This window comes from Furipterus horrens, unplaced genomic scaffold, assembly GCF_987537825.1.
Source record: "Furipterus horrens unplaced genomic scaffold, mFurHor1.1.pri manual_scaffold_11, whole genome shotgun sequence".
Lineage (NCBI taxonomy): Eukaryota > Metazoa > Chordata > Mammalia > Chiroptera > Furipteridae > Furipterus > Furipterus horrens.
The window spans coordinates 23,651,222-23,674,697 of NW_028327181.1; the positions used below are offsets into that span (position 1 = coordinate 23,651,222).

At 46.7% G+C, this 23,476-nt stretch overlaps 1 protein-coding gene across 3 annotated transcripts in view; it reads right to left on the reverse strand.

The window, feature by feature from the left end:
* ETS1 (ETS proto-oncogene 1, transcription factor) overlaps positions 1–23,476 on the reverse strand; it is a 127,236-nt gene that overhangs the window by 42,461 nt on the left and 61,299 nt on the right. The window contains exon 1 of one of the 3 annotated variants that reach the window (XM_090290787.1): positions 18,681–19,145. The exons of 1 other annotated variant lie outside the window; for it this stretch is intronic. In XM_090290787.1, the coding sequence (XP_090146913.1) occupies positions 18,681–18,762 (82 nt within the window). In that variant the 5' untranslated portion in view covers positions 18,763–19,145. Of the gene's footprint in view, positions 1–18,680; positions 19,146–23,476 lie in introns of those variants that run through there. One more of the 3 variants, XM_090290786.1, reaches the window with a different exon arrangement.

Consider the following 23,476-nt stretch of genomic DNA (forward strand, 5'->3'; position numbering starts at 1 on the left):
GCAGGTGGAGGCCAACTCCATGGTCCCTGAAACAAGAGTCCTGTCAGGTCTGTTGATAACCCGTGTTTAGGGGCACTATAAAAGAGCTTTTCCATGGGAAAGTGCCCTCCTCCTCCCTCCTTTGGATCTATCATAAAGAGGCTAAGACTTGAAATTCACAGCTTTGTGCGCTTCATATTTCTGGGAAGATCTTGGCCTCCCCTTTATTTCAGTCCCTTTGGACAGTGCCTTCCTAACTTTGGAGTGACCACCAATTTTAATCCCTCCCAACTGTGTTACTTTCTCTCTCAATCCTCCTACAGGCTTACTGAGGAGGGTGAGCAGTGGCCACGGAAGCCTGACAGACACCAACCAGAAAATGAACAGAGCCCGGGCCAGGGAAGCAGGCAGAGGGACACAGGAGTGCACCCTGCAGGCAAGATCCTGATGGGTGCCTACCAACAGCCCTCAGCGTTAACCGGCAACGGACAGAGTCAACAAGTACAGCCCCTGGATCTAGTCCAACCCTACCATCTGAAGAGCAAAGCAGGAATCCCCAAGACAAGCAATTCAGGGCTTAATACAGACACCCCCTGGGGAGTAACTTCAGTTTCCACTCTTGTCTAAAATTCCTGACCCCACTTCCCTCCTTACTCCTGGGAAACCAGCACTGAGTAGGTAAAGAGAAACCTAAAAAAACGATCCTTATCTTCCTTTTCAGGTAGATAGCTTAGGTCATGTTTCATCAAGAATATCCCAGGTAAAGTCACCACATTCAAGGGAACCAGAGGCAAGCACATTAATGTTTTATCATTTAAAAGCTGAAGCACAGAGGACGCATTGGCTGGACAAGGGGGGGGGGGGGGGCAGAACAACCAACGAATGGTTACAAATAATGCACTGTGTTCCTTCCCCACCCCCACACTCTCTTCGCTGACTTCAGAGTGCAGGAGTCGAAATGTTTCAGGTTCAGCCATCTGTAGGGTGGTCTAATAAACTTGAATCACCAGCATAACTGAGATAACATGGACAAGGCCACACAAGCAAACATTCCTGTGCATCTTTTGTTCCAAGCGGATGGTAGAGACTGAAACCTTTTCAACTACGTAAAATACACCCAGCTATGAAGATCTGAGTGGGTGCAAAGGCAGCCTCCCCTGGTCTAGTACGTCCCTGAAACACCGCTCCCTTGGTTTCTCCCCTGCGCCCTGCTTCCAGCAGGCTAACTCCCTTCTTCTCTAGTGGCCCTGCTGAATGGTCCCAGTGTGATTCAAGAGAGCCACAGGGAGCCACAGGCTGACGTCACAGAAGATGCAAAACCTCCCACCCCCCACCCGGAGTGTGTTTGACAAGTGCGTGCGTCAGCCCTTCTCTGCCCCTATCACGGTCCTCAAAAATGCCTGCCCATGAGCTAGGCACACCAAAAAAACAATGGCACTGCCCTAACGTGGAACATCTGGAGTTCACAGTATCACGCTCTGTACGCTCAACAACTCATGAGATAAAGGCCCCACTCAGTTCAGTCAATCCAAACTCATGTCCCTAATGAGGAGTCAGAAATCCTCCAGCTTTAAGGGATTTAGGTAATAATTTCAGAGTCCCAGCTCAAGTTTCCTGAGCTGCTAAGGAGGTACTTAGGCCTCCGAGAGATGGCAGCAAAGGGATTATGGGTATTCTCCCTAAACCGTTAAGTTCACCGCTAAACCCATCATCTGTGGCTACCTAGCCTGTCTAGACCTACCTAATCTGTCATTTTGGCCCCTTATCTCTTCAGCTTGGGCTGTGTTTATGGACCTGAGCAAGAGCTATCAGCCCGCGCACCCTACTCGTGTGTTCATGCTTTTTCTGGTCTCTGCTCTTCTCTGCTCCCCTCCCCACGGCCATAGGACACATGAGGCTTTATCCAGGGCCAAAGCAGGAAAGAGGCATTTACAGAATTGTCTATGAAACATTAACAACTCCTTGGAGGGGTGCACTCCTTCCTCGCTACTAGGATGAATGAAGAGCAGGCTCCCTGTGGAGAGGAGGAGGAGCTGGGCTCTGCCATCGGGCCCACACTGTCCCCAGAACACAAATTCAATGGGACTTAGACATCATCTAGTCCAAACCCTTTCTTTTACCAATAGAGAAAATGAAGCTCAGGGAGGGAACACGAGCTCGGCCATGGTCACATGGTTACTAATTCTAGACTTCTTGCCTCCCTGTCCAGTGTTTTCTTTACACTGTTGCTGTTTACTTATTCACGTCTTCGCTATCAAGCTCTGGATCATTGCTCTGGACAAATAATCCTCCTCCTCAAGTTCATAAGAACCACAGAAAAACAACCCATCCAAAGATCTAACAAACAGGACAGATTTTTCAGCCCCACAATATTGCTTATTTCCACTCCTGGTTACCAGTTTTCAATAGCAATGGGCAGGCTCTCCTCCTGCAGGAGTGTCTTTAGCAGACCTCAGTGGAACCCCAGGGACGGCACAGCAAGCCATCTTCAACAGCACGACACCACTGTGTCCAGCAGCTCTAAAATCTGAGGTACTCTCCTAAAAAAAGCTCTGAAAGGGGAACAGATCACCCTCAGTCATTCAGAAGTTCTATAACTACCTACCGATACTGTAGAGAGGGTAACAAAGACACAGTGACAGAGTGGGGGGGGACATAAAATCAGTGGCATTGTTCTGCAAGTTGAACCAGAGATCATATGTGCAACTCAAAAAGGCCAGGTTCCGAAGCAATACAAGCAGCTCCAGGCCTAAATGCAAATGGATTAGAGTTCTGGAAGCTAAGGGTTCAAGGCAAGACATATTAGCTGTGATCCCTTTTTGCCTCTGCAGATTTTTTTTCCTCTTCTTTCAGAATGGCCTTCTCCTAATGGCCCCGAACACCTAGACTCGGACATTCTCACAATGCCGCCTCGGCCCAGAACCTCACCCACGCTGGTCTAGAGCAGATAGCATTAGATTTGTCTCCCAGTGGCAAACCTGAGCAAACCCAATCTCCAGGTCAATGGGCACAATAGGCTAATGGGTGCAGAACAGAGAAAAAGTAATCCATGCAAAAGGGGGAGGGAGCAGAAGCCACTTTCCATCCGCGTGCCTGCGCCAGGTGGGAAAGGGAGACCCTGAGACACACAGCCCTCCTCCGCCCTAATAAGTGGCTCTGCCTCCGCAGGAAGCCATTAGGAAACTGCAGCCACCGCAGCCCAAGCTCCGAACTGGAGAGCGTGCCTGCAGCTGGTGAAAGCGCTCATTATCACTGCCAGCCTTACGCTAGCTCTCTACACAGTGGCGCCTAACCAGGTGGGCCACCAGAATAAGCCTGAGCGTGACTGGTGAGGGAGAGGGATGGGAAAGGTTCCTAGAGACAGGGGAGATGCGGGGAGCTCCCTGGGGCAGGGGCTTGGGGCATCGCAGAATGCTGGGGGCTCTTGTCAGGAAACGTGGGTCCGCTTCCTCACATCCCCCACAGGAGAGCCTCACCCCCCTGCATCCCTTTATTAAACTGAGCACTGACTGCTAGTGGGTATGGGGCTTCTTCCGAGTGATGAAAATGTATCGGAATTAGATATTGGTGACGGCGAAACAACTCTGAGAATGTATGAAAGCCATTGACTTGTACACTTCAAAATGGGGGATTTTGTGTTATGTGAACTACGTCTCAATAAAAAAATAAACTGTAAAAGAGGGTAATGAGCCCCCTGCTCTGGGCCTAGCAATGTGAATACGTTGGAGACTGGGAGACATGGACCCTTCACTGGAGGTTCCTTCCCGTGGGGGACACGAAGCCCACAGAAGCACACCGACAACAGCCACACACTCACGCCTCCCGATGAGCACTGTGCTGACGGTAAGACAGAGGCTTCGCGATGCAGACCGAGTGGTGTGGCTGGGTTCCCCGGGCAAGGGGATAAGAGAGAGCTTGATGATGTCCTCAGTGTAGAGGGTGAGGAGAGGAGGAGTCAGGTGTCAAGGAAAACTCCAGTGGCAGGCGGATGGCACTAGCGAGAGGGAAGGATGGGAGCGGATGGGACCTCCGCTCACGGGAGGCTGTGGGAAAGGCTGGTCCATTTCCGGAGGCAGACAACTGGTGTCTACAGCTCCTGGGACCGCAGGTGTGGGGGCTGGGCAGAGGCACAGACCCGGGGAGGCAAGCAGAACTCCTCAAACTCCCTTCACCCAAAGGTGTCCCCCACAGAGGCTGCCCAAGCGCTCATTTACAGTGACATTGTATTTTTAAATTTCCACATTGAAGGTTTTCAGGGCAAACAAGTCTCCATCAAACCTGGCTCTTTCTGGAAGTTTCTCTCCCAACCCTTGGGGGTACACAAAGCAAGGGCAAATAGAATAGGGCTCCGGCAAACAGGGCTTCGGCCAGGCTCACTGGACATGAACCAGGAAAGGTGCAGTCACCACACTGTGACCAAAGGGATCTTTTGGAAAATTCTTGTCCAGAAGGGGTGATGAGTTCTGTCCCCTGGAATGCCCCCAAGCAGTTGTGATTGGCTGGCTGGCCCTGACTCAGATGGAGCGGCTCCACCCTCACATGAGGAAATACACTGACCCAGGGACCTGAGAGCGTGGGGAAGAGGGGGCCGGCTTGGAGACGGGAACCGGGAGAAGGAGAGTGCTGACTCCGGTTCGGGGAACAGGCACATGAACGGTCAAGGCCATTCCGGAGACCAGTGGTGTGGCAGAATTCGCGAGGTATTTCTCTGAGCCTCACTTACGCACCATTCCGGTTGGGATACAGCCCTGCCTTGGCAGCCAGCTCATTGCTGCTTTATAATATACTGAATTAGTCACCGGATTAGCAAGCACATTTACACACATTGGCGCGCAGCTGTTTAAAGACACAGGATCCCCTTTTTCTAGGTGCCAGATTCTGGCTGTAAATCAACCACTGCAATTGGCAACTGGCACTCTCCAGAGGTGCCCGGATCCTACAGACGTCCTCAGTGGCAAAGCACTTCAGGGAAGGCCTGCTAGGACTGGGAAGGTCTAGCAGGCCTTGGCTGGAGCACAGAAGGGGAAGGGGTGTGGGGAAGAAAAGACAGTGGGCTTTTTCAGTCCCAACGCTTATTGTCTTCAGGAGGTTGCCAACTGGATTGACTGCCCTGGCCCTTCACAACACATGGACGGGGAAGGCGGCCCAGCTCGGGAGGTGACAGCAGACAGGATGCAAGTTCCACCCTGACTTGCTGCATTAACACAACAGGTAGTTTTCCTCCTAAACCTCAGGTGCCCAAGTCACTCCCAGAAAGGAAAGGATTCCAGGGCAACAAGAAGAGCAGTTCAGCAAGGATACCCCGATAAGGACAGTTCCAACAAAAGGCCTCATTGGCTCGGCAAGGGACGCTTTAGAGCTGGGAGTGGGGGCTAAGCTCTAACTCGGGTCTGGTGTGCGTGAGAGCAAGAAATTATGACAGCGGCCACAGGGCCTGCTCCGGCCCACTCGGTTAGGAGGGTGTCAAGTGCAGAACTGTCTGTAACCAGGTTAACAGTAACCACAGTTTTAACAACCACTGAAGTACTAACAGCTCTGTCAGCATGAACATTTATTTGTACAAAATAAGATGCCCACAAGATAATGATAGAATAACCGTACCCTGTGGCCGTGAAAAAGTATTTTACAGGAATGATCATCAAGCCTTCCCACCACCTGCAAGCTCTTCATTACCTCCTCCATTGTAAGGATTCGGGAAGGAAGGCTGAGGGAGGTTCCTGACTTTACCTGAGGACAAATGAGCTCGCAGAAACCCTGAACGCACTCCCAGGGCTGTCTCACCTCCAGCTCTGCTTCTGCCAGGACACCAGGGTGCCTGCAGCGAGGGACATCTTAGAGCCAAAACAACAAAGCAGAGGTTGTGTGATTCAGGGACATGGATTACGTCCTATGGAGCAACCTAGAAGTAAATCCTCTCGCTTTGACTTAAAGGTCTCCTCTTATCTATATTGTAAGATTATGGTAAGAAACTTGTGGCATGAACAAATCCACCAGACAAATGCAAGAACCACGTACCAATTACTAAAAAATGGTGAATTGCATTTAGGTTGCATTAGCCCAAGAATTTTTGAAAAGACTTGCAAATAGATTTGTGGCTGGTTTGTATAGGAGAAGCCTAGTGTGTACCTTGCACCAGCTTTTAGAAACTTAAAATGTTAATTCCTTGGAATCGGTCTGTCCATAAAAACACTGAAAAAAAGTATTCTTTTCTTCCAAAGCAAGGCAACTGGGGACAGACCTCATCTCTGCTCCTCGCTGGCCGTCTGCAGCCCGCCTCTGAGCAGCGCAGCTGAGCAAACCCTGCGCACCCACAGCATGCGGCCAGGGCCCAAACTCAGCTCAGAAAGCAAGTGGCTGTGTTGTTCATCCAGCACCCATCACCCTTTGGGGACAATGCAATGACCAGCCTGGAATTTCACACCCCTCCCATCAGCCCATCCATCACAGAACAGTATGGGATGGGGTATGAAAAAGCCAGGAAGCTCCTCTAACAAAGGCCTTCAGAAGCCCAGAAATAAATACATACATAAATACATACATACATACACACATATATACATGAAAAGAAATCTCCCAATCACATCAGAGTGTTAACTCCAGGTCCTCCCCACAGATACTGATTCACTGTGTGTGTGTTTACTTTTCTGCAAACATTCCTGTTGCATCAAGCAGCCTCAAGGCCTAGACTTGTGCCCCTTCCTGGAGAATTCTCAAGTGTGGGGGGAGCTCTTACTTCATTCCTTGATTTCCCAATTTGGAAAATGGGGGCCAAAGCGCCAATTCTGTACACAAGTTTAGTAAGTGTAGTTAGCCACTTTTCATTTGTCCACTTTGAGTATGAAAATGCACAGTAGAAATTATGTGAGCTATGTTTTTGGCTTTCTTTCTATTACACATCCCAAGGGTGGATATTTATATACACACTGCATGTTTTCCTTCTTGCCCTGATAATAATGAGTAGCCCAGAAAGCACACCACACAGAAGAATGTTCCAAGAAACAGAGTCTCTGATGAGAATACTAGCAAGTTTTCTCTCCAGACAAATTCTAAGTTTGTAGGACTTTGCAATTCGGAAGACCTCAGTTCAAATTTGTGACTGGGAAGCTCTATGACTTTGGGGAAATTACCTGAGCCTTTCCCACATGCAATTTCTCATCTTCATAGGCTTGTTTGAAGAACACGATTGTTTGTGTAAAGTACCTTGCACAGTCCCTGGCACACGGCAGGTACTCTATAAATATGAGTTTCACTTCTCTCACTCCTCCCAACTGAATACAGATATATACAGAGACCAAAAACAAGCACCCAGCAGTTTTGAAGAACATTTGGTTTCCATTAGGAGGCAAGAAAGGTGTAAGACTGAACTCTTGATCTTATGTGAAATCAAGGATGCATTTCCTGTACACACACGCGTGACTCACCCTAGAGAGTTGGTATGTATTCATTGCCTCTCTGTATCACACCTCTCGCTAATTCAATAATGCTCTCACCATCACCAGTGACTCCAGAGTACTTTCTAAATGGGAACACATTAGCTCTCCCCATCTCTCACAATGTAAGGCGGCTCCCTCGCTAGGAGCGCTCCTTTTCCAGGATACAGAGGAGAGTCAGAGACGTGGCTAACATCTGGCAGCTCAGGGTCAAAAGAGATGCAGGTGTCCTGATGCTCAGCCAGGCAATAAAGGGTAAAAGGATGAGCACCTATAGGTGGGACCTGCCCAGTTCTCAGCACAGAAAACGGTCAAACTGTTCACAAGGAGGGGCCTGAGCACACATTTGAGGAGACACACTAAGATTTGCTTCACAGGCTTGAATTTTCCTGGCATCAAAGTTAGGGCCCAGATTCAAACATGTCAAGCTTAAAACTATTATCTCTGTTTTTTGCTGCAATCAGGTGTACACCCTCTCCTTCCTATTCCCACCTGCTCTTCCCCAATAATCCAGAGGCCCCCAAGGGCACTGCTGGCCACTTGGAATGACATTCACTCCCCAGGAAACTGACATGCTAGCCGACTACTTCTCAGTGCAACAATCTGTGGTTTGGCCTTGGGATGCTCTGCTTTCCAGAATGAACAAAATAAGGAGGGAAAGGACTTAATTTATTGCCAAGGAGCGACACATTGTATTAGGGGGGTAATCCTAATATAACTCTGCTAAACTCTGTGTGTGTACTTGATGCCACAGCAAATGCCCCTAGTCCAAATAGAAACTAACAGGGGGAGAAACCCCACTCATCTGTAATTAATTCTTACATGCTCCTTTGGCACAATTCTTTCCTTCCAATAACACGAAGTATGAGAGAGAGTCCAAGATTTTTGGTTTGGTATTTTTTGTTTTTTCCCTAAAGTGCTCCTCTAGTTACTAGAGGTCCTACCGGTCATTAAAAGTGGCCCTTGTTTGCTAAAAAGAGTAAACTGAGGCACAATAGACCAGAGCCATGCACTTTATCTTTCAACATAAAAAAAAAAAAAAAAAAAAAAAAACAGGGATAGGACAGGAATTCTTTCCAAAATTCTTAAGATTAAAAAAAAAAAAAAGTATTTCTCAAAGTCTAAGGGCAACCTATACAAGAGGGAAATTGCATATTTGTCTAGTAGCCTGTGAAGTAACTCATGTTTTTTTTTTAACTTCTTGAGAAGGAACTAACTTGCCATCTTATGTAAACGTTGTCCAGTACCTTGGCATCACGGAGAGCTCTGCCCCTCTGCCCGGTCCTATGTCACAGTGATCTGAGCCACCCACTCCCAGCTCAGGTAATGTGTGTGGGACCGACTCCATATAAAAGAAGTAGGGGAAGCCGTCTCTAGCAAAAGAGCCAATGGTGCCTTGTTGACACTTCTGATCTCAAGCTAATGCTTATTATTGTTGTTGTTACAGTGAATGCACCATGTACTCATCAAATCAAAGAAACATTTCAAATGTGGGTGGCTGAATGGAAATGACAGGGGGGGGTAGAGAAATCTAGCTTCATGCTCTAGCTCTGCCCCTTACCATGTAACGTCGGAAAACAAACAGCCTCCCTGCTCTGCAGTCTTCCTGTCTGTAAAATGCTGACAACCGATGTTGACAACCAAAGGATTACCTTGAGGCTCGAATGTGGCACAGGCACCTGTCAACTTGTCCAAGGCGACCAGACTATAGCCAAGTGTTACGTGAACTGGTAAACAGCACCAGCAGGCCTTAATATCGGCCCAAATTCCACACGCATGCAAATACATATTTCTGGGCGTTGTGAAGGCAGCAGACAGGGAACTTTAGAATTAGTTACAGTTACAGCTGGGCTTGAAACGCAACTCCTCTGCTCACCAGCTGTGTGACCTTGGGCACTGTGTTTAACGTCAGTTTCTTCATCTGTGAGATGGGAATGCTACTTAGCTATTAGGGATTAGGGTCCAACAACAAGCTTTTTGACACATCAGTAAGTTACCACATTCATAAGACAGCACCCAATAATAGAAAGAAACAAGACAAAACAAAAAGGTAAAAATGATTGGATATAAGATGTGCCTATGTAAGTACCAGTAGTTAGATTCTTTCTACCCTATTATCCAGGGCAGTTTTTCTTGTTTCTTCCCAAAATTGTCATGCTGATCTTAGGTCCCAGCTTCTGAAAGAAGAGTCATTGTGACAGACCTTTCTCAAAACGCAGAAATAACATCAAGAAAATTATTTTCAGGTAACAACGGTGTGGAAGTGATGATCATCTCCCATTGCTGGAAGAGAAGCCTTTGAAAAGCTTACCACACCCCAACACACACTTGCAGCTTCCTGGACGGCTGGGGAAACCAAGGCAGGGGGTATCCTGTCTGGCCCAACTCTGCAGGGTCACCGGCTGCTGCGCAGACAGCACTCTGTGAGCAGCCACAATGGAGGGGGCCACCCCCCCCCACCCCCCGTACAAACAGGAGGCAGGGCCCTTGACTGGCTGGGCCTGTCAGGAAGAGGCGCCAAGGGGGCTTTCAGCAGAAACACTCCTGCTGCAGGAGGGAGCTGTTTGGGTGGAGAGCAGTGCACCAAGAAGGGGCACCGAAGACGAAATCAGTCTCTGCTCAGACCGCACACTCAGCCCTGAGGATGCAGCTGGGGCCGGCTGCTTCACCTCCCGGACCCCTAGCCTCCACCTCCTTCCTCCAGATCAGACCCCGCACCAGAGCTCCCTTCCGCTGCAACTGTGGCAGAGGCTCGTGGAAAAAGGAAGCTGTTTCATGGAGGGAGCCCAAGAGGAAGGTATGACGCCTGGTCCAGTATCACCAGAGACAATGTGCTGGTTTCTGGAACTGGAAGCAAGGCCCGTGACAATTTCTAGTCCCTCTTTCTATGGAAGGTAACCTTCACAGATGGGCTAAAAGTCCCCCCCGTGAGGACTGAATTGCGATGAACAGAATTGGGGGGGGGGGGGTAAGGTAGGCCACTTTCCCTGACACTTGAATGACAGTCTATGCTCTCTGGAAGCCTTAATTATTTTTAAGGTTAGAGTCATGAAATGTCAGTGTTAAGAGAAACCTTACAGGCCATCTTCTCCAGTTAAATTTTTTGAATTATGAAGAACCTGAGATCCAGGGTCACCGAAATAAACAGTTGCAACGCCAGGGCTAGAATCTAGGTCTCCAGACAGTGACGGGGGCCCCAGAGTGGTCATTCTATTTATTCTGTACACCGTATTTATTCCTACTATGCTGAATGGTGTCCCCTTATCATTCATGAATTCTCATTACATCCCATGCATTTAATTGCTGTTTCAATGATAGAAGACAACCTATGCATAATGTATAGAATTAACTGAAAGCTTAGGCAAAGAATATCAAATAGGAAAAAAATGTATAAATACTAGAAGTATAAAATCATCACATGGGACCTCTGCTGCCAAAAATCTCCTGCAATGCATTTTCTGAAGGGTATTTTAAAATCAGACTCCACAACACACTCTGATTTTAAAACATAAATGATAAGTAATGAATTATCCTAGCACAAAAAAACTGTAATTACACAAAAATGCCATTAATTGAGAGCAGGAGTTCCTAAATACTTCAAAACCTTACCAGATTTAGGAATTCCCTGGCCTGACCTAGATTCTTTATTTTCCATTTGTACCTTGAAAATATGTACCTGGTTGATTCTGTCATCTCCTCTGAGGTTTAACGCTCAGTCTGATTAACTGATAGGGAGGTTTTAACAGCTAACAGTTTGAGTGGGAGGTAAAGTAATGCCTCCCAACAAGAAAAAATGAAAATCACCTCTCCCTTAAGTCTCTTCAATACCACTGCTCTGCCCGGCCATTGCTCCCTTCTTTCAAAGGCAGAATTCATCCTGAGAATCCAAACGCTCTCCCGTGGGTGCAGGGCTCATGGTTCCTTCTCTCTTTCCTCCCTCCAATCAGGGCGTTTTCCTCATGTCCACGCAAGCTTCTCTTGCACTCTGCACTTTCACAATTCTCCCCATGCTGTTTTCTCCATCTAAAGTAACCCTAGCCCTCTTCTTACGCCTCCTTCAAAGGCTTCCGAAATACCCTTGTCCTCCCTGAAGCAGACCCATGAAATTATTCTGGCCTAGAACTGCTGGAAGAAAGGGCCCAAGAGGCACAGAAAATACAAAAAACTATTGATGCACACACATTTCCACAAATTCAATGGTCCTGACACTTTTAGCCATGGAAGCGCCTGGAACGCGGGGAGTATTTTCCCTGATCAGCCATACACCCATGAGGGATTAAAAGTACTCAGAAATGATTACTGGGACAAAAAGTGGGAACAACAGACCCAAGAGGACCCGCCTGGCCACCTGTGAGTGGAACTCTACCCAGCTACAATGGCTGGCCCACAGGAAGATTCTTTCCAAAAGCCTATGAGTTGTCACTTACATCTTCCATTCCTTTTCTTGATTATTTTATGTTGCTGTTACATTAGTTCATTTATCAGTTCTTACTCTTCTTCTGGTATCATTCTTTCTTTCTCCTTTCTTAGCCAAAAGGGATGTTGCAACTGAATCTACCATTCCCTTCCTCCCTTCCTAAAGAATTAAAAGCTTGCTTTTTACTTTTTCATTTTACCTTCTTTAATGACACAGAAAAAACTCTCTTTTATGGCCCCATTTGATCTCAACAGAATTTCTCATCTTGGATAAGCATTAAAACAAAAAACAACAACTTTAATTGTCTTCACTTGTATAACAATGATGACACCCCCTACTCAAAAGTTCTCTCCTGAGCTCGCTCTCTCTCTCTCTCTCTCTCTCTCTCTCTCTCTCTCTCTCTCTCTCTCCTCTCTCTGCCTCCCCCTCACTCCCTTCCCCCTTCTCTGTCCCTCCCTCCATGCAGAAAGTTTACAGTTCCTCCGCATTACCCTGCAAAGCAATAATCCACAGCTCAGCATTGCTACCCAAAGCTACCAAGAGGTTTCAGATGCTTGAAGTGAACTTTTGAGGTTGATCTTTAGTTGTTTCTCAGGCATTGAGAAATATTATATTATGCGTCAAAGACATTTAAAAATATAACCCATGGTTGGGGAGGGGTAAACCACACTGTATTTGAATTGCTTCAAATTCTTAATCTGGTCCTCTTCGCTTACTTTGGATGGTCTGAACCCTAAGATTAGCAACTAAGGGTAGACATTTAAAAAGTATCAGCATTCAAGTTCCATGTCTATGTAGCTGACCCCTGTTTGCCGGGAGAATTCCAGTTTATGTCTATTATTCTGGTGTAATTAGTAACAGTGCCCATCACACTCTGAAAAGTGGGGCAGTTAAATACTAAAGTATGAGATCTCCCAATCTATACACCATCAAGATCTGCAAGCCAGTAGCCTAACACCTTCCAATGCTACTTTGGGTCTTAAAGCATGATCTGGGTCAATATTTTACAATTTTCAGAGAAAAAACTAAATGCTACAGAAAAGAACAATTGAACAAAGTTGATAGGGCAGTACAAAGCCACATTTGAAAGGTCTGGTAACAGGCTTGCACCCAAGCAGCAGAAACTGGAAAGAACCTGGGAAATATAATGAAGTTGGCCAAATAATCAATAAATATTTATAGCCTGAACAGCAATATTTTGAGTGTATCTGTAAGCATGGCCCCCTGCCAATGAAATTGGATCTCCTGCAACCTACAGTCCAGACCAATTCCTTTCTGTATCTGCATGGAGACTATAAACTGCACAATTAAATTAAAAAGGTAACACAGATAGACACAGGGCTTCAGAAAGGGAGCCAAGAAGGAACAGCTTGTTTATGTAATTTGAAAAACAACTACTGACAGTATGAAAAAAGATATCTTCAACCCAGCTAAAAAAAAAAAAAAAATGCAAAAATTAGCTATAGACACTTGGCAAGTAAAGATGATAGATTTAAGGATTGCCTTGGCATTCCTAACCTTGAGTTGAGAGCTTAACAGCTCTAAGCAAAGAGACCTAGAATGTTGTTAACATAGAGACAAATCCCATCAGAGATTCTGTCTAAGCAGAGACATGGGGCCAACATTTCATTCTGGAGCAGCCAGATAAAAACAGGGCAACTATATACAAATTCCTCTGCGATGACTGTGGGCCCAAGGATGTGAATTATTTGGAGAAAATGCTCCCCATCAGGCCGTGAGTGATAAAGGAGCCGATACCTCACCCTCAGACCAGTAGCCAGGCTGTCTGTTTGCTTCTCTATTAGCCGTGAGCCATGGAGGACGGGCAGGTCTGCAGGGAGAATCCTGGGGCTCACTTTCCCTCTTTTGCCGGAATAACTACAAACGGTGAGCCCTGACCCATGAAATGGACTTGAAAACATTAAATTTCAGACAAAAAAAAAAATTTGCTGTATAAACAGCAGATCAGCAGAGGTAGGTACCTCTGGCCTCTGCCAGCAGAAAAATTAAACTATAACCATATAAAGAAAATGAACTAATTGCTGATCTGTGTCTCTCGTCACCCGGGCTGTGAGATGATATGCAGAGCACTGTCCGTGATGCAGGAGGTAAACAAGCAGAATCAGGAGGCTCCGGGAGAGACGTGACCTTGGAAGTGAACACAATCACCTCCCCACCTGTGAGAGGGACTACAAACCTTCCAGCATCTTCCCAAAGCAGCACACCTGACTGCCGGGTCTGGTGACAGTGCATGGAGAGGCCCTTCCCCGGGGCTCAGAGGAGTCGGGCAGGGTGGTTGGAAGACCCTGCACCTCTTCAACCCCCAAAGCACCAACCACCCCTGCCTTCTCATATGCCCCCTTCTTTCAGTGTCCTGAGTTTCCATGAATAACACAGTGCTTTTATTTTAGGCCCAAAATGCCTGCAACAGCTCATCAGTTTGTAATTTTCTAACAGTGTGGCCTTGGGCAAGTTATGTACCTCTCTGAATTTCATGTCCCTCATCTGAAAAATAGATAAAATGAGGCCTCCCCCACCCCAGAGTTAGCATGGAATGTAAACGTGCAATTTTATGTTAAAGCGCCGAGTACATAGGCAGGCCAATTATGTGTTTCAGGAAGACCCCCGTAATTGGTGAACACACAAATCTACCTCCAGTGCAAACTCCTGCAATGCCACCACCACCGTGGGTCATTTCTTCCACAACCCAGACATGCATCTCAAGGTGCTGCTGCTCTAGCCTTTGTAGAATTATCTGAGCTCTTGAAAATAGGGAGCCCCACTTTCTTGAAAAATCCTGACCTACGCTAACCAGCTCCGGGTTTGCAGAGATTCTGATGGAGCCCAGAGCAAGCTGGGCTCTGGGAGGCTGACCACGGCTGGTTTGTCTCCTACAGGGTGGTCTGGTCTCTTTAAGAAAGAAAAAAAGTTACACAGACAGACACACACACACGCACACGCACACACCAGCAATACAAACCAACCAAAAATGCCAGGAATGCAAGCTCTGCCAACCAAATAAATAAATAAAATGTGAGATACTTTATAATAACTGGACATGATGCATTTCTCAAGTCTGCATAATTGAAATACTCTACTTTTCCATCAACCCTGCAAATGTCCCATGGCCTCTAGTCTCGGGGGCATTTTTGCTCCAAAGTAGCACGGACAAAGCCCATTGCTCCAAGTAACTAACTGACCCTTGTGCCTTTGGCTCTGACAGTGGAGACCTGGAGATACTCTGACAGCCTCAAAGTTACCAATCTCAGGGTTTGCTCTCTGGAGCACAGAATGAGCTTCATCGGCATAAGATCTCAACTAGGCAGGTGAATACACTCTCTTTAACTTTGCTCTTCCTATAAGTAAAGAGATGCATAATACGGTGATAGCCCCTATTAAGCAATTCAAGGGCCCCTGAAAATTCTACACTGATGAGGGTCATTTGTACTGTTGTTGGTTTGTTTTCCAGTTAACTATTAAATATCATTTATCATGGGTCAGGCACTATTTAAAGACTCTGCACACACTAACAGATTTAATTCTCATATCAACCTATGAAGTAGAACAATTATTACTCATATTAGAGATGGAGGAGCTGGAACACAAATTAAGCGATCCGTCCAAAGTCATGCAGCTGGTAAGAGGCAGAGCTGGGATTCAAACCCAGACAGGTTGGCTCCAGATTCCCACCTCTGAACTGCCAGGCTCTTTAGTCACTAATGGAGTGTGGTCCTTGGGGGTGTGGAAGCACAGTGAACAAGCAAGCCTAGCACCCTAGCAGCTCTGCCCTCCTTTTCTTGTCCACACTCATGAAGATACAGAGACTGATGAAAGAGACTGGGAGAGGAACAGAGCTTCTTCCTATCTCTGAGGACAATACAGGCCCTTAACAGACGGACGTCCTCAGCTGGGCTGGGAAGGGGGCCGACCTTTCTCATTGTTGTAAGACAGCACACAGCCAGAATTAAAACTCCCGCTCTTCTCTGGCCTTTACGCTCAACTCGCCAAAAAGGTGGAGTGTGAAGGAGAGAAAAATGTGTTTGCTTTGGCTGACAGCCTCCACCCCTTCACAGCAAGGCCCACACCAGGAGGGAACTCCATGGACACTGGATAGCTCAGTTTGGTGGAGCACATTTAAGATTCTAGAACCCTGCAATCATACATGGCGATCAACACGGTATAGCTTACGACTCAAGAAAAATTTAAGGCCGACGTATGTCCACGTGAATTTGGTACTGAGAATGTCAAAAATCTAGCATAAAGGTTCTTGATCAAGTTCTACTCACAAAGACAGGCAAATAATCCAGGACTCCCACTTCTACACCCCACGTCCCTACTGCCTGGCTTTGACTCTCACGTAATGGGAGTGAGGACAGGGTGCGATGACCTGGTTTAACTATTTAAACCGGATAAGACCCCAAACTAGTTGTCCCCACAACATAAAGAAACTAAACAATGCAGACTCATTCTGACAAATATTTAAGTCACAGCTGTGGACACAAAGCCACGCTGCGAGAAGTTAAACTTTAAACACATGTCCTGTATGGTCTGGTGGGCAAAGCAAATCCTCACTTAGTCAGGGTCTTCTCCTCCCACAATAAAAGCAGGCAGTCTGACCAATGTTTTTTCCATCCTTGCACCTGCAAGTTAAAGTTGCAACTGAAGTTTCTTTGCCGAGCGTTTCAAAGGTAACTGGCAATACTACTCAAGGCAACTTAACACTGAGAAGTTAGAATCATAGATTCATTTTCCTTCAGTGGCTGGCTCACTAGATACTGTAAGGTAAGTGACTTACTTTTTCTGTGCCTCTATTTCCCTCTTCCCTCTCTAAGGTATGGGTACAATACTCACACATGTTTCTAAACACCCAGAATTAAATTAACTAAAACCTGGTTATTATATTCTATATATTTATTTTCAAGTTTCTTCCTTTATTTTCCCCAAGATAGTGCCATAAATCAAATCTCATCATAATGAATGGCAGAAGACTGCCCAATTTCTTTGACCAGTTGAAATTTTGTTGTTTTGAAGGCCACTTACAAAACATAATCAGTGGCTTGTAAACCTTTTTTGAAACAGAGAGGCATATAAAGGCATTTCTTATAATGAATGTGACTATAGCCTTCGGCCTCACTCTACCCATTGTACAGATGGAAAAACTAAGGGATATTACCTACTCAGGGTTTACTTTTTATCAATAATCAAAATAACAACATAATATATTTAAAGTCTCTAATATTTAACATTTAATTACTGACAAAATTGCTTCACTGCTAACTGTGACCTAAAACATGTATTACCAGCGACTGTTTCCTTCCCAGCACACAGGATCCATTGTAGGTGTGTGAACTGACATATCTACACAATATTCCCACATGACCCAATCTGTGAAAATACATATAAACAAGCCATTCTGAAGGCAAGGGCCTATTAGTTGAGTTTATATCTCTGCTGGGAACTATGCCTTCACGTCTTGTATGTATGGTACGAATCAGTTGTGACTAACAGAACTTAATTCTGGCCTCTTTGAACCCCCAAACACAACTGTCTTGGTGACATCACTTTTGAATTATAGCTCTACGTGCTCTGACCATCCCTTGTCATTCTTGTGACAACCCAGGAGCTGAAGTCTTCTTTGTGTGCTTCCCAGTGATCAATACCGGGGTTGAATGTTAGGGGACCTAAGAGGAGAGGGCAGGCCACGTCTTCATTAACATTTCTGAAGGATCTCCAAATGACAAAACACAGACCTGGCTTGTGTTCCAAGTTTAAGCCCATTCAGAAAGAGTTAAAATACGCAAAGAATTGGCAGAGGCATTAAATGTAAGCCACAGGGAGCAGCAGTGGCTAAACTTATTGATAAGCTGATACACAGCAGCACGTTATTGCAGTTAATGATTTTCCAGAAAGCATCGCCTTGTCTCTGTATCTTCCTATAGAACTTTACCTCCAAAATCACTCATCTCTAAGGACAGCTGGCAGTTCCTTATCCTAAAAGAAATCATCTTTTCTTCTTAAACTGCCTGTATTCCATGAATAATGGTGTGTCAGACTCCATTAAACTGTTAAACACCAAAAACTGTGCCTAAGGCAAAATGAAATTTCTTCCCTATCCCTTTCTTCTTAAAAAAATCCTGCAAATCAAAGAGGAGAATAACACCACCTACTTAACCAAAGACCTAAAGTCACATTGGGTGTTGGAATGTTTTCCCTCTTCTAACAAATCTTCAGTACCAGAGGGCAAATTTATGGTAGGTTAGAAAGATGGATAAAGTGAGTAATCTGCATGAAAAGAACCAGTATGTTCCCTGAAGTTAAGATGATCATTTCAATTCTCCTCCCATCTCCTGTCCTCAATCCAGAAAAGAGGAGCTAGAAAGCAAAGGAACATGTGACAAGGAGCGCAGGAAGGCAAGACATTTGAAAATGCCCTTGAGGGCCAGCCAGTCAGACACCTTTTCTGCTCGTATTGCCCAGGGCCGCCCATCCAGGTCCATTTCTGGGAGACGCAGAGTCAGGGGACTGAGGTCCTCTGCCACAGTGTCCATGCTCCCAACGTTCAGGATAAAGCCAGAGGGTTCTTGCTCATTTGGACAAATAAAGAAACAGGATTGGGGGCACTGGACAAGCCTTTTCCCACTTCTCGCAAAAACACAGCTGTGAAAATAAATACAACCCCCCAAACAAGGGTCTCGGGCCACCAACAGCCCTCCTCCTCTCCCTCTCTCCAGCTGCCACCAGCATCGCCCCCGCTCAGGCAGAAACGCACCGCCTGGAAGGAAATTGCTAGGGGGTAGAGGTGGAGGAGACCCCGGCGGAGAGCTGGGGTGGGCGCCTGGGCAGTCACCACTCACCCGGGGAAGGGAAAAGCTCCAGATCGACTTTTTCCGTCTTGATGATGGTGAGAGTCGGTTTGAGATCGACGGCCGCCTTCATGGTGCCGGGAGTGGGGGACAGACGGGGCGATAGCAAGTTTGCTGTTATTCTTGTTGTTTGTCTTTTTAATGGGGATTCGATTCGTAACAGGGGAAAGGGGACGGGGGGGCTATCCGATTTTCTTCCCTAAAAACCTCAAATTCCTGCTGCTTTTCCCCCGCGCCCAGAAGGTGCGCGCCCGGCACTCTCCAGCGAAGTTGGCACTTTGCGGGAAAGTAGGCGCGCTCCGGGTCCCAGGCTTGCTGGTGCCGCGCCGCTCCCTCTTTGCCCGCGCCCGCTCCCTTCTCTAGGCTGCCGGCTGCCTCTGCTCGTCCCAGTTCCCTGGAGCCCTCCCTCCTGCGCGCACTCTTCCCTCCTCTTTAGGGCGTTTCTCTCTGCGCAGAGCCAGGCGCTGGGTTTGCGCCTCTTTCCCCCAGCTCCCCCCTCCCCTACCCAGGACCTCCACAGGGGCGGGCGGGGCCCGCGGGGCGGGGCGGGTGGCGGCAGGGCCAGGACCCGCGGCCAATCGGGGCCAATCGCTAGCGGCAGCCCAAAGCGAAAGAAAGGTGGGCGGAGCTCCCGGCAGCCCGCGCCTGCTCCCCGAGGGCCCTGCTGCCAAGCCATGGAGGTGTAGGCGCGGAGCTGGGTTCGCCTGGGGCGGGCCGGGGTCCTGGGCACCGACGGGCAGGGCCGCGCAGAGCAGGCTGCGTGCACAGCCTCCCCCACCACTTCGGAAGAGTACCCCTGATTCTTCACGCATTCTTGAAGGGTTGGTCACCCGCTCCGGCCCCCTCCCAGTAGCAGCATAGTTTTCGAAGTGCGTGTACATCATTCATTCACAAAGACTGACACACAGGACGTGAGGCATGCGAGGAAGGGGTTATGCGTGCGAGCAGGCGCAGGAGACTCGCGAGCCAGTGTCCTCAGAGGGCTTTGGGAGGATTGGACTGCAACCGGGAAGGTGTTTCTGGAGACCCTTTCAGAATCCACCAGGGCAATCAAGAAAAGCGGGACTTGCCCTTGATAAACATCAAGCCTGAGGCAGCTACTGGAGACCCCAAAACAGAGCCCCAAATTCTGTTACGTGATTGGCAGAGTCCAGAACAGGGCCCCCAAACTAGAATCAGTCCTTGGGCTTCCATCAGCTTCAGTGTCCCCTAGAGCAGCGGTGGCGCAGAAGGCGAAGCTATTGTTCTGTCCCTCTAATGAGCTCCCCATTGGCCAAAGCTTTGCCCTTCCTTTACACAGGCTCTCTCCTCCGTTGAATAAAACTGACGACCCTACCACCACTATCACCAAAAAAGTAAAGCAGAGGCTCTGTGGGTTTGAATTTCTGGAGTACTTCATCCATGACAGAAGGGCAGCACACAGCCTCCGTTCCCTTTGGGAACGCTAGACACTTCAGACACCACAACATGATCCCTCAATAATTAATGACTTGCCGCCGATACACTGGTTATCATAAGTGGAGATAGTTGGTTTTAATTAACATAACCAGTAGATAGAGAGGTACATACCTCTTCTCATATATATAGCTAGGACCAGACACTGAGAGCTATCTTTGCATAGCTAAAAGATTAAACATGAATTTCTCTGAACAACCTGGGAGAAAGCTGTTTCAAACAGGTATTTTTTCCTGATTTTTAAGCATACATATGTTGAACTCCCACACTTGCCTGTACACCTGTAACCTCTGCCTCCGATAAGTTTTAGCACACCTGCTTATATCCCAGCCTAGTCTCCTTGAAGTGTTCGAACTTGCAGGCTTTTCACAGCAAATGAGGGAAAGAACTAGGAACAGAAAGTATAATAAATCTTGAAGTGCTGGTTCAAACATCAAAAGATGCCCCTCCTTAGGTAACCAGAGGAAAACATTTGCATGGGATAATCCTAATTTTTGAAGGATTGTTGTAATCCAGCTGTGTTTCCAAAAGGTATGAGAAAACAATGCCGGCCTCCAGATGACAAGAACAGACATTTCTGATCCTGGGAAAAGCTGGGGGAAACAGCTGATGAATGAATTGTGCATTCACACATCCAAATGAGCCACAAAGAAAGGATCTTCAGCCAATCCTGCCTTACCCACTATGAATACATTAGCAGAAGAACTGAGCAAATCAAGTGTTGCTTTGAGAAATTTTGTTTCATTGATGTTGGTTTAAGAAAATGTTGGGTTTTGTTTTCATTCAAGGATGAGTACTTCTCTATTTTCAAAAGCAGCTTCCTCAGAACAAGTCCTTTCTCTCTTCTGCAGTCAGCTCCTCAGCTTTCTTTTCCAGGCTAGCATGAACCTTGCTGCTAATACCAATTCCCCCACCCCCAAATTAGACAATGAAAGAGCCCTCCCTAATTCAACTATAAACACTTCCCACTCTAGCAGTGGGGTGATTTATTCCTTCAGTTCTTCAATAGTGGCAACTCAACGAAGTCAGTCACCTTTTTCTAACCCAGCCAGTCCTGAAGAACAGGAGCTCAAAATGTTTGAAGGTCCCCATCGAGCAATGGGACTGGCAACATGGCAAGGTTGGGGAGGTAGCCAGGAGCCCCCAGAGACCTCCCGGAAAGTTTCATCAACATGAGTTCATCATGAATATTGATGTTATCAAAAGTTATGCATCTAACCTAACTTAGGTTGAAACCTCTCTTAGGACAAGGAACACTAATATGGACAAGTTCAAATATTGCAAGTATCAACTTGATTAACCGATTTTGATCAATGAACATTTTATTGTCTTTAGGACACAAGTAGATTTTTCTAAATGTCCTTATGGACTTTAGGTGCTGTTTCTGTCTTACCATATCTTTAAAAACAATGCCTAGCCCAGTGCTTGACACATGGCAGGTGGTCCATATATGTGTGTTGAATGGTGAACTATCAACTTCCTTGTCATGGAGGCTTCTACTTTGCCACCAACTCTTTCTGAGTCAAAGGTCAAGTGAGTTTGATATGCTATGGCTTGTAAAGATGAACTAAAAAGTGTCAACAACCCCAGATGTAGGCCTGCCCATTTTTCTTACATGGCAGAGCAGAACCTCTGGTTCCCCAGCACTCATGCCACTCCATTTCATGTGGGTCTCAGTTTACCCACCAGCAAAAACGAGATCACCTGAGCCTCGCCTTCCACTTGGCAAGTTGTTCCTAGATTATATCTGATGTTTAAGGCAGTCAAGAAAAATCAACCAAGGACATACTTCTTAGCTTTTGCTTATAATGCATTCTGTGCCCCCTGCTCTTGGGAAAAAAACAGAACTGTGTTTTTAAACATTCCTTAGACTTAGGGAATTACATCCAGTAAGTGCTGAAGCCTCCTAAACCCGGAGCATCCTGCCAATAAGGATTAAAAAAAAAAAGGCCGCAGAAGTTGAGGTACAGGGGTGTGGACGTGGACTTAGTGTATAAAGAAAATAGTCCCGTTTTTATAAGAATCCCCGGAGTAGTATAAAATAAATAAACAAGCAAACAGAAGTTCTCAGTCATATTCCTCGCTCCACTCCACCCCAAATTCAATAAAAAATAAATATTAAAATACACCTAATTTCAAACAGTCACGGAAGACTCTTCCTCTCCAGAAGTGTGCTAGAATAAGTTGTCTATTTCCTGAATTTTAAACTTTGATGAACGAACCAAAGGCTCTCCGAGTTTCAGGCTAACCTATGCTTTATCAGAGGTCAAGTACAAAAACAGTCAGACCACTAATGGCTGATCCAGAACAAGCTGATGACTCACAGATGTTAATGTACTGGTTTAAATGTAAGATTTTTTTTTTTTTAATGAAGAAAACTCCTCAATTAACAACCTGTCTGAGTTTGTGGTTGTTTTTCTTTGAGAAAAGGCAGCAGCCTCTGTCACAGGAACAGGCTGCTAAAGCATAACGCCAAAGCAAGTGGTTCCTATGGGATAAGTTGAGCGATTAAAAAGCATGAGGGGAAGAAAGATGCCTGGGGCTTCCATGTCCACCACTATCAGGCAGCAATAACACGGTAAATCGGAGATGGAAAAAAAAATGAAAATAAGTCAGTTAATTAAACTCTCATGTCAAAAGGCTTTAGGGTCAATTCAAGAACCCAAGTGGGGGACTTGGCCCTGTGCTGTCCCTGAATGCAGGCTGGCTCTGTGACCTCAGCAAAGCCACTTAACCTTTTTTGGGGTCACAACCTCATCTTTGTTTCAGGGAATAAAACCTCCCCTGGCCCTCCCCACCATGTAATAATACCGACTCATTAGCTATTGTTTAGATGGTACAATAAACAATGAGCGATAAGGGGAGCTGCGGTCAGGAGGGAAGCGGCGGAGGGGTGGCAGGGCGAGGGGAGGACTTGGGGCCTGGTGGCCTGGGGAAAGCTCTCCACAATAAAACCAAGAGGGAAGTGCGGAGTGTAGGCTACGGAAGAAGACTCAGGTTCGAATTCTTGCGCTACCAACGAACCCGCTGAGTCACACTACACAGAAGTCACACGATCCTAAACCTCAGCTCCGTGTGTGAAGCAGGGATAGTCACAGGCTAGAACGAGATGAGTATCTTAGAGAGAGTCAAGTCTAGCCCTCCTATTGCGGGGGAGGGGCATGAGTTTGAGAGACTAAGGCACTCTGCCCAAGGCCACACAGCCTGAAAAAGGCAGCATCAAGACTAGAACAGGACCACCTGACTAAAGTCTTCCCATGGCAGCCCCGCATTTACAGATACCGCATTTGCTGGAGAAGTCACTGCCATTCAGCGTGGTCTCTTGCCAGACC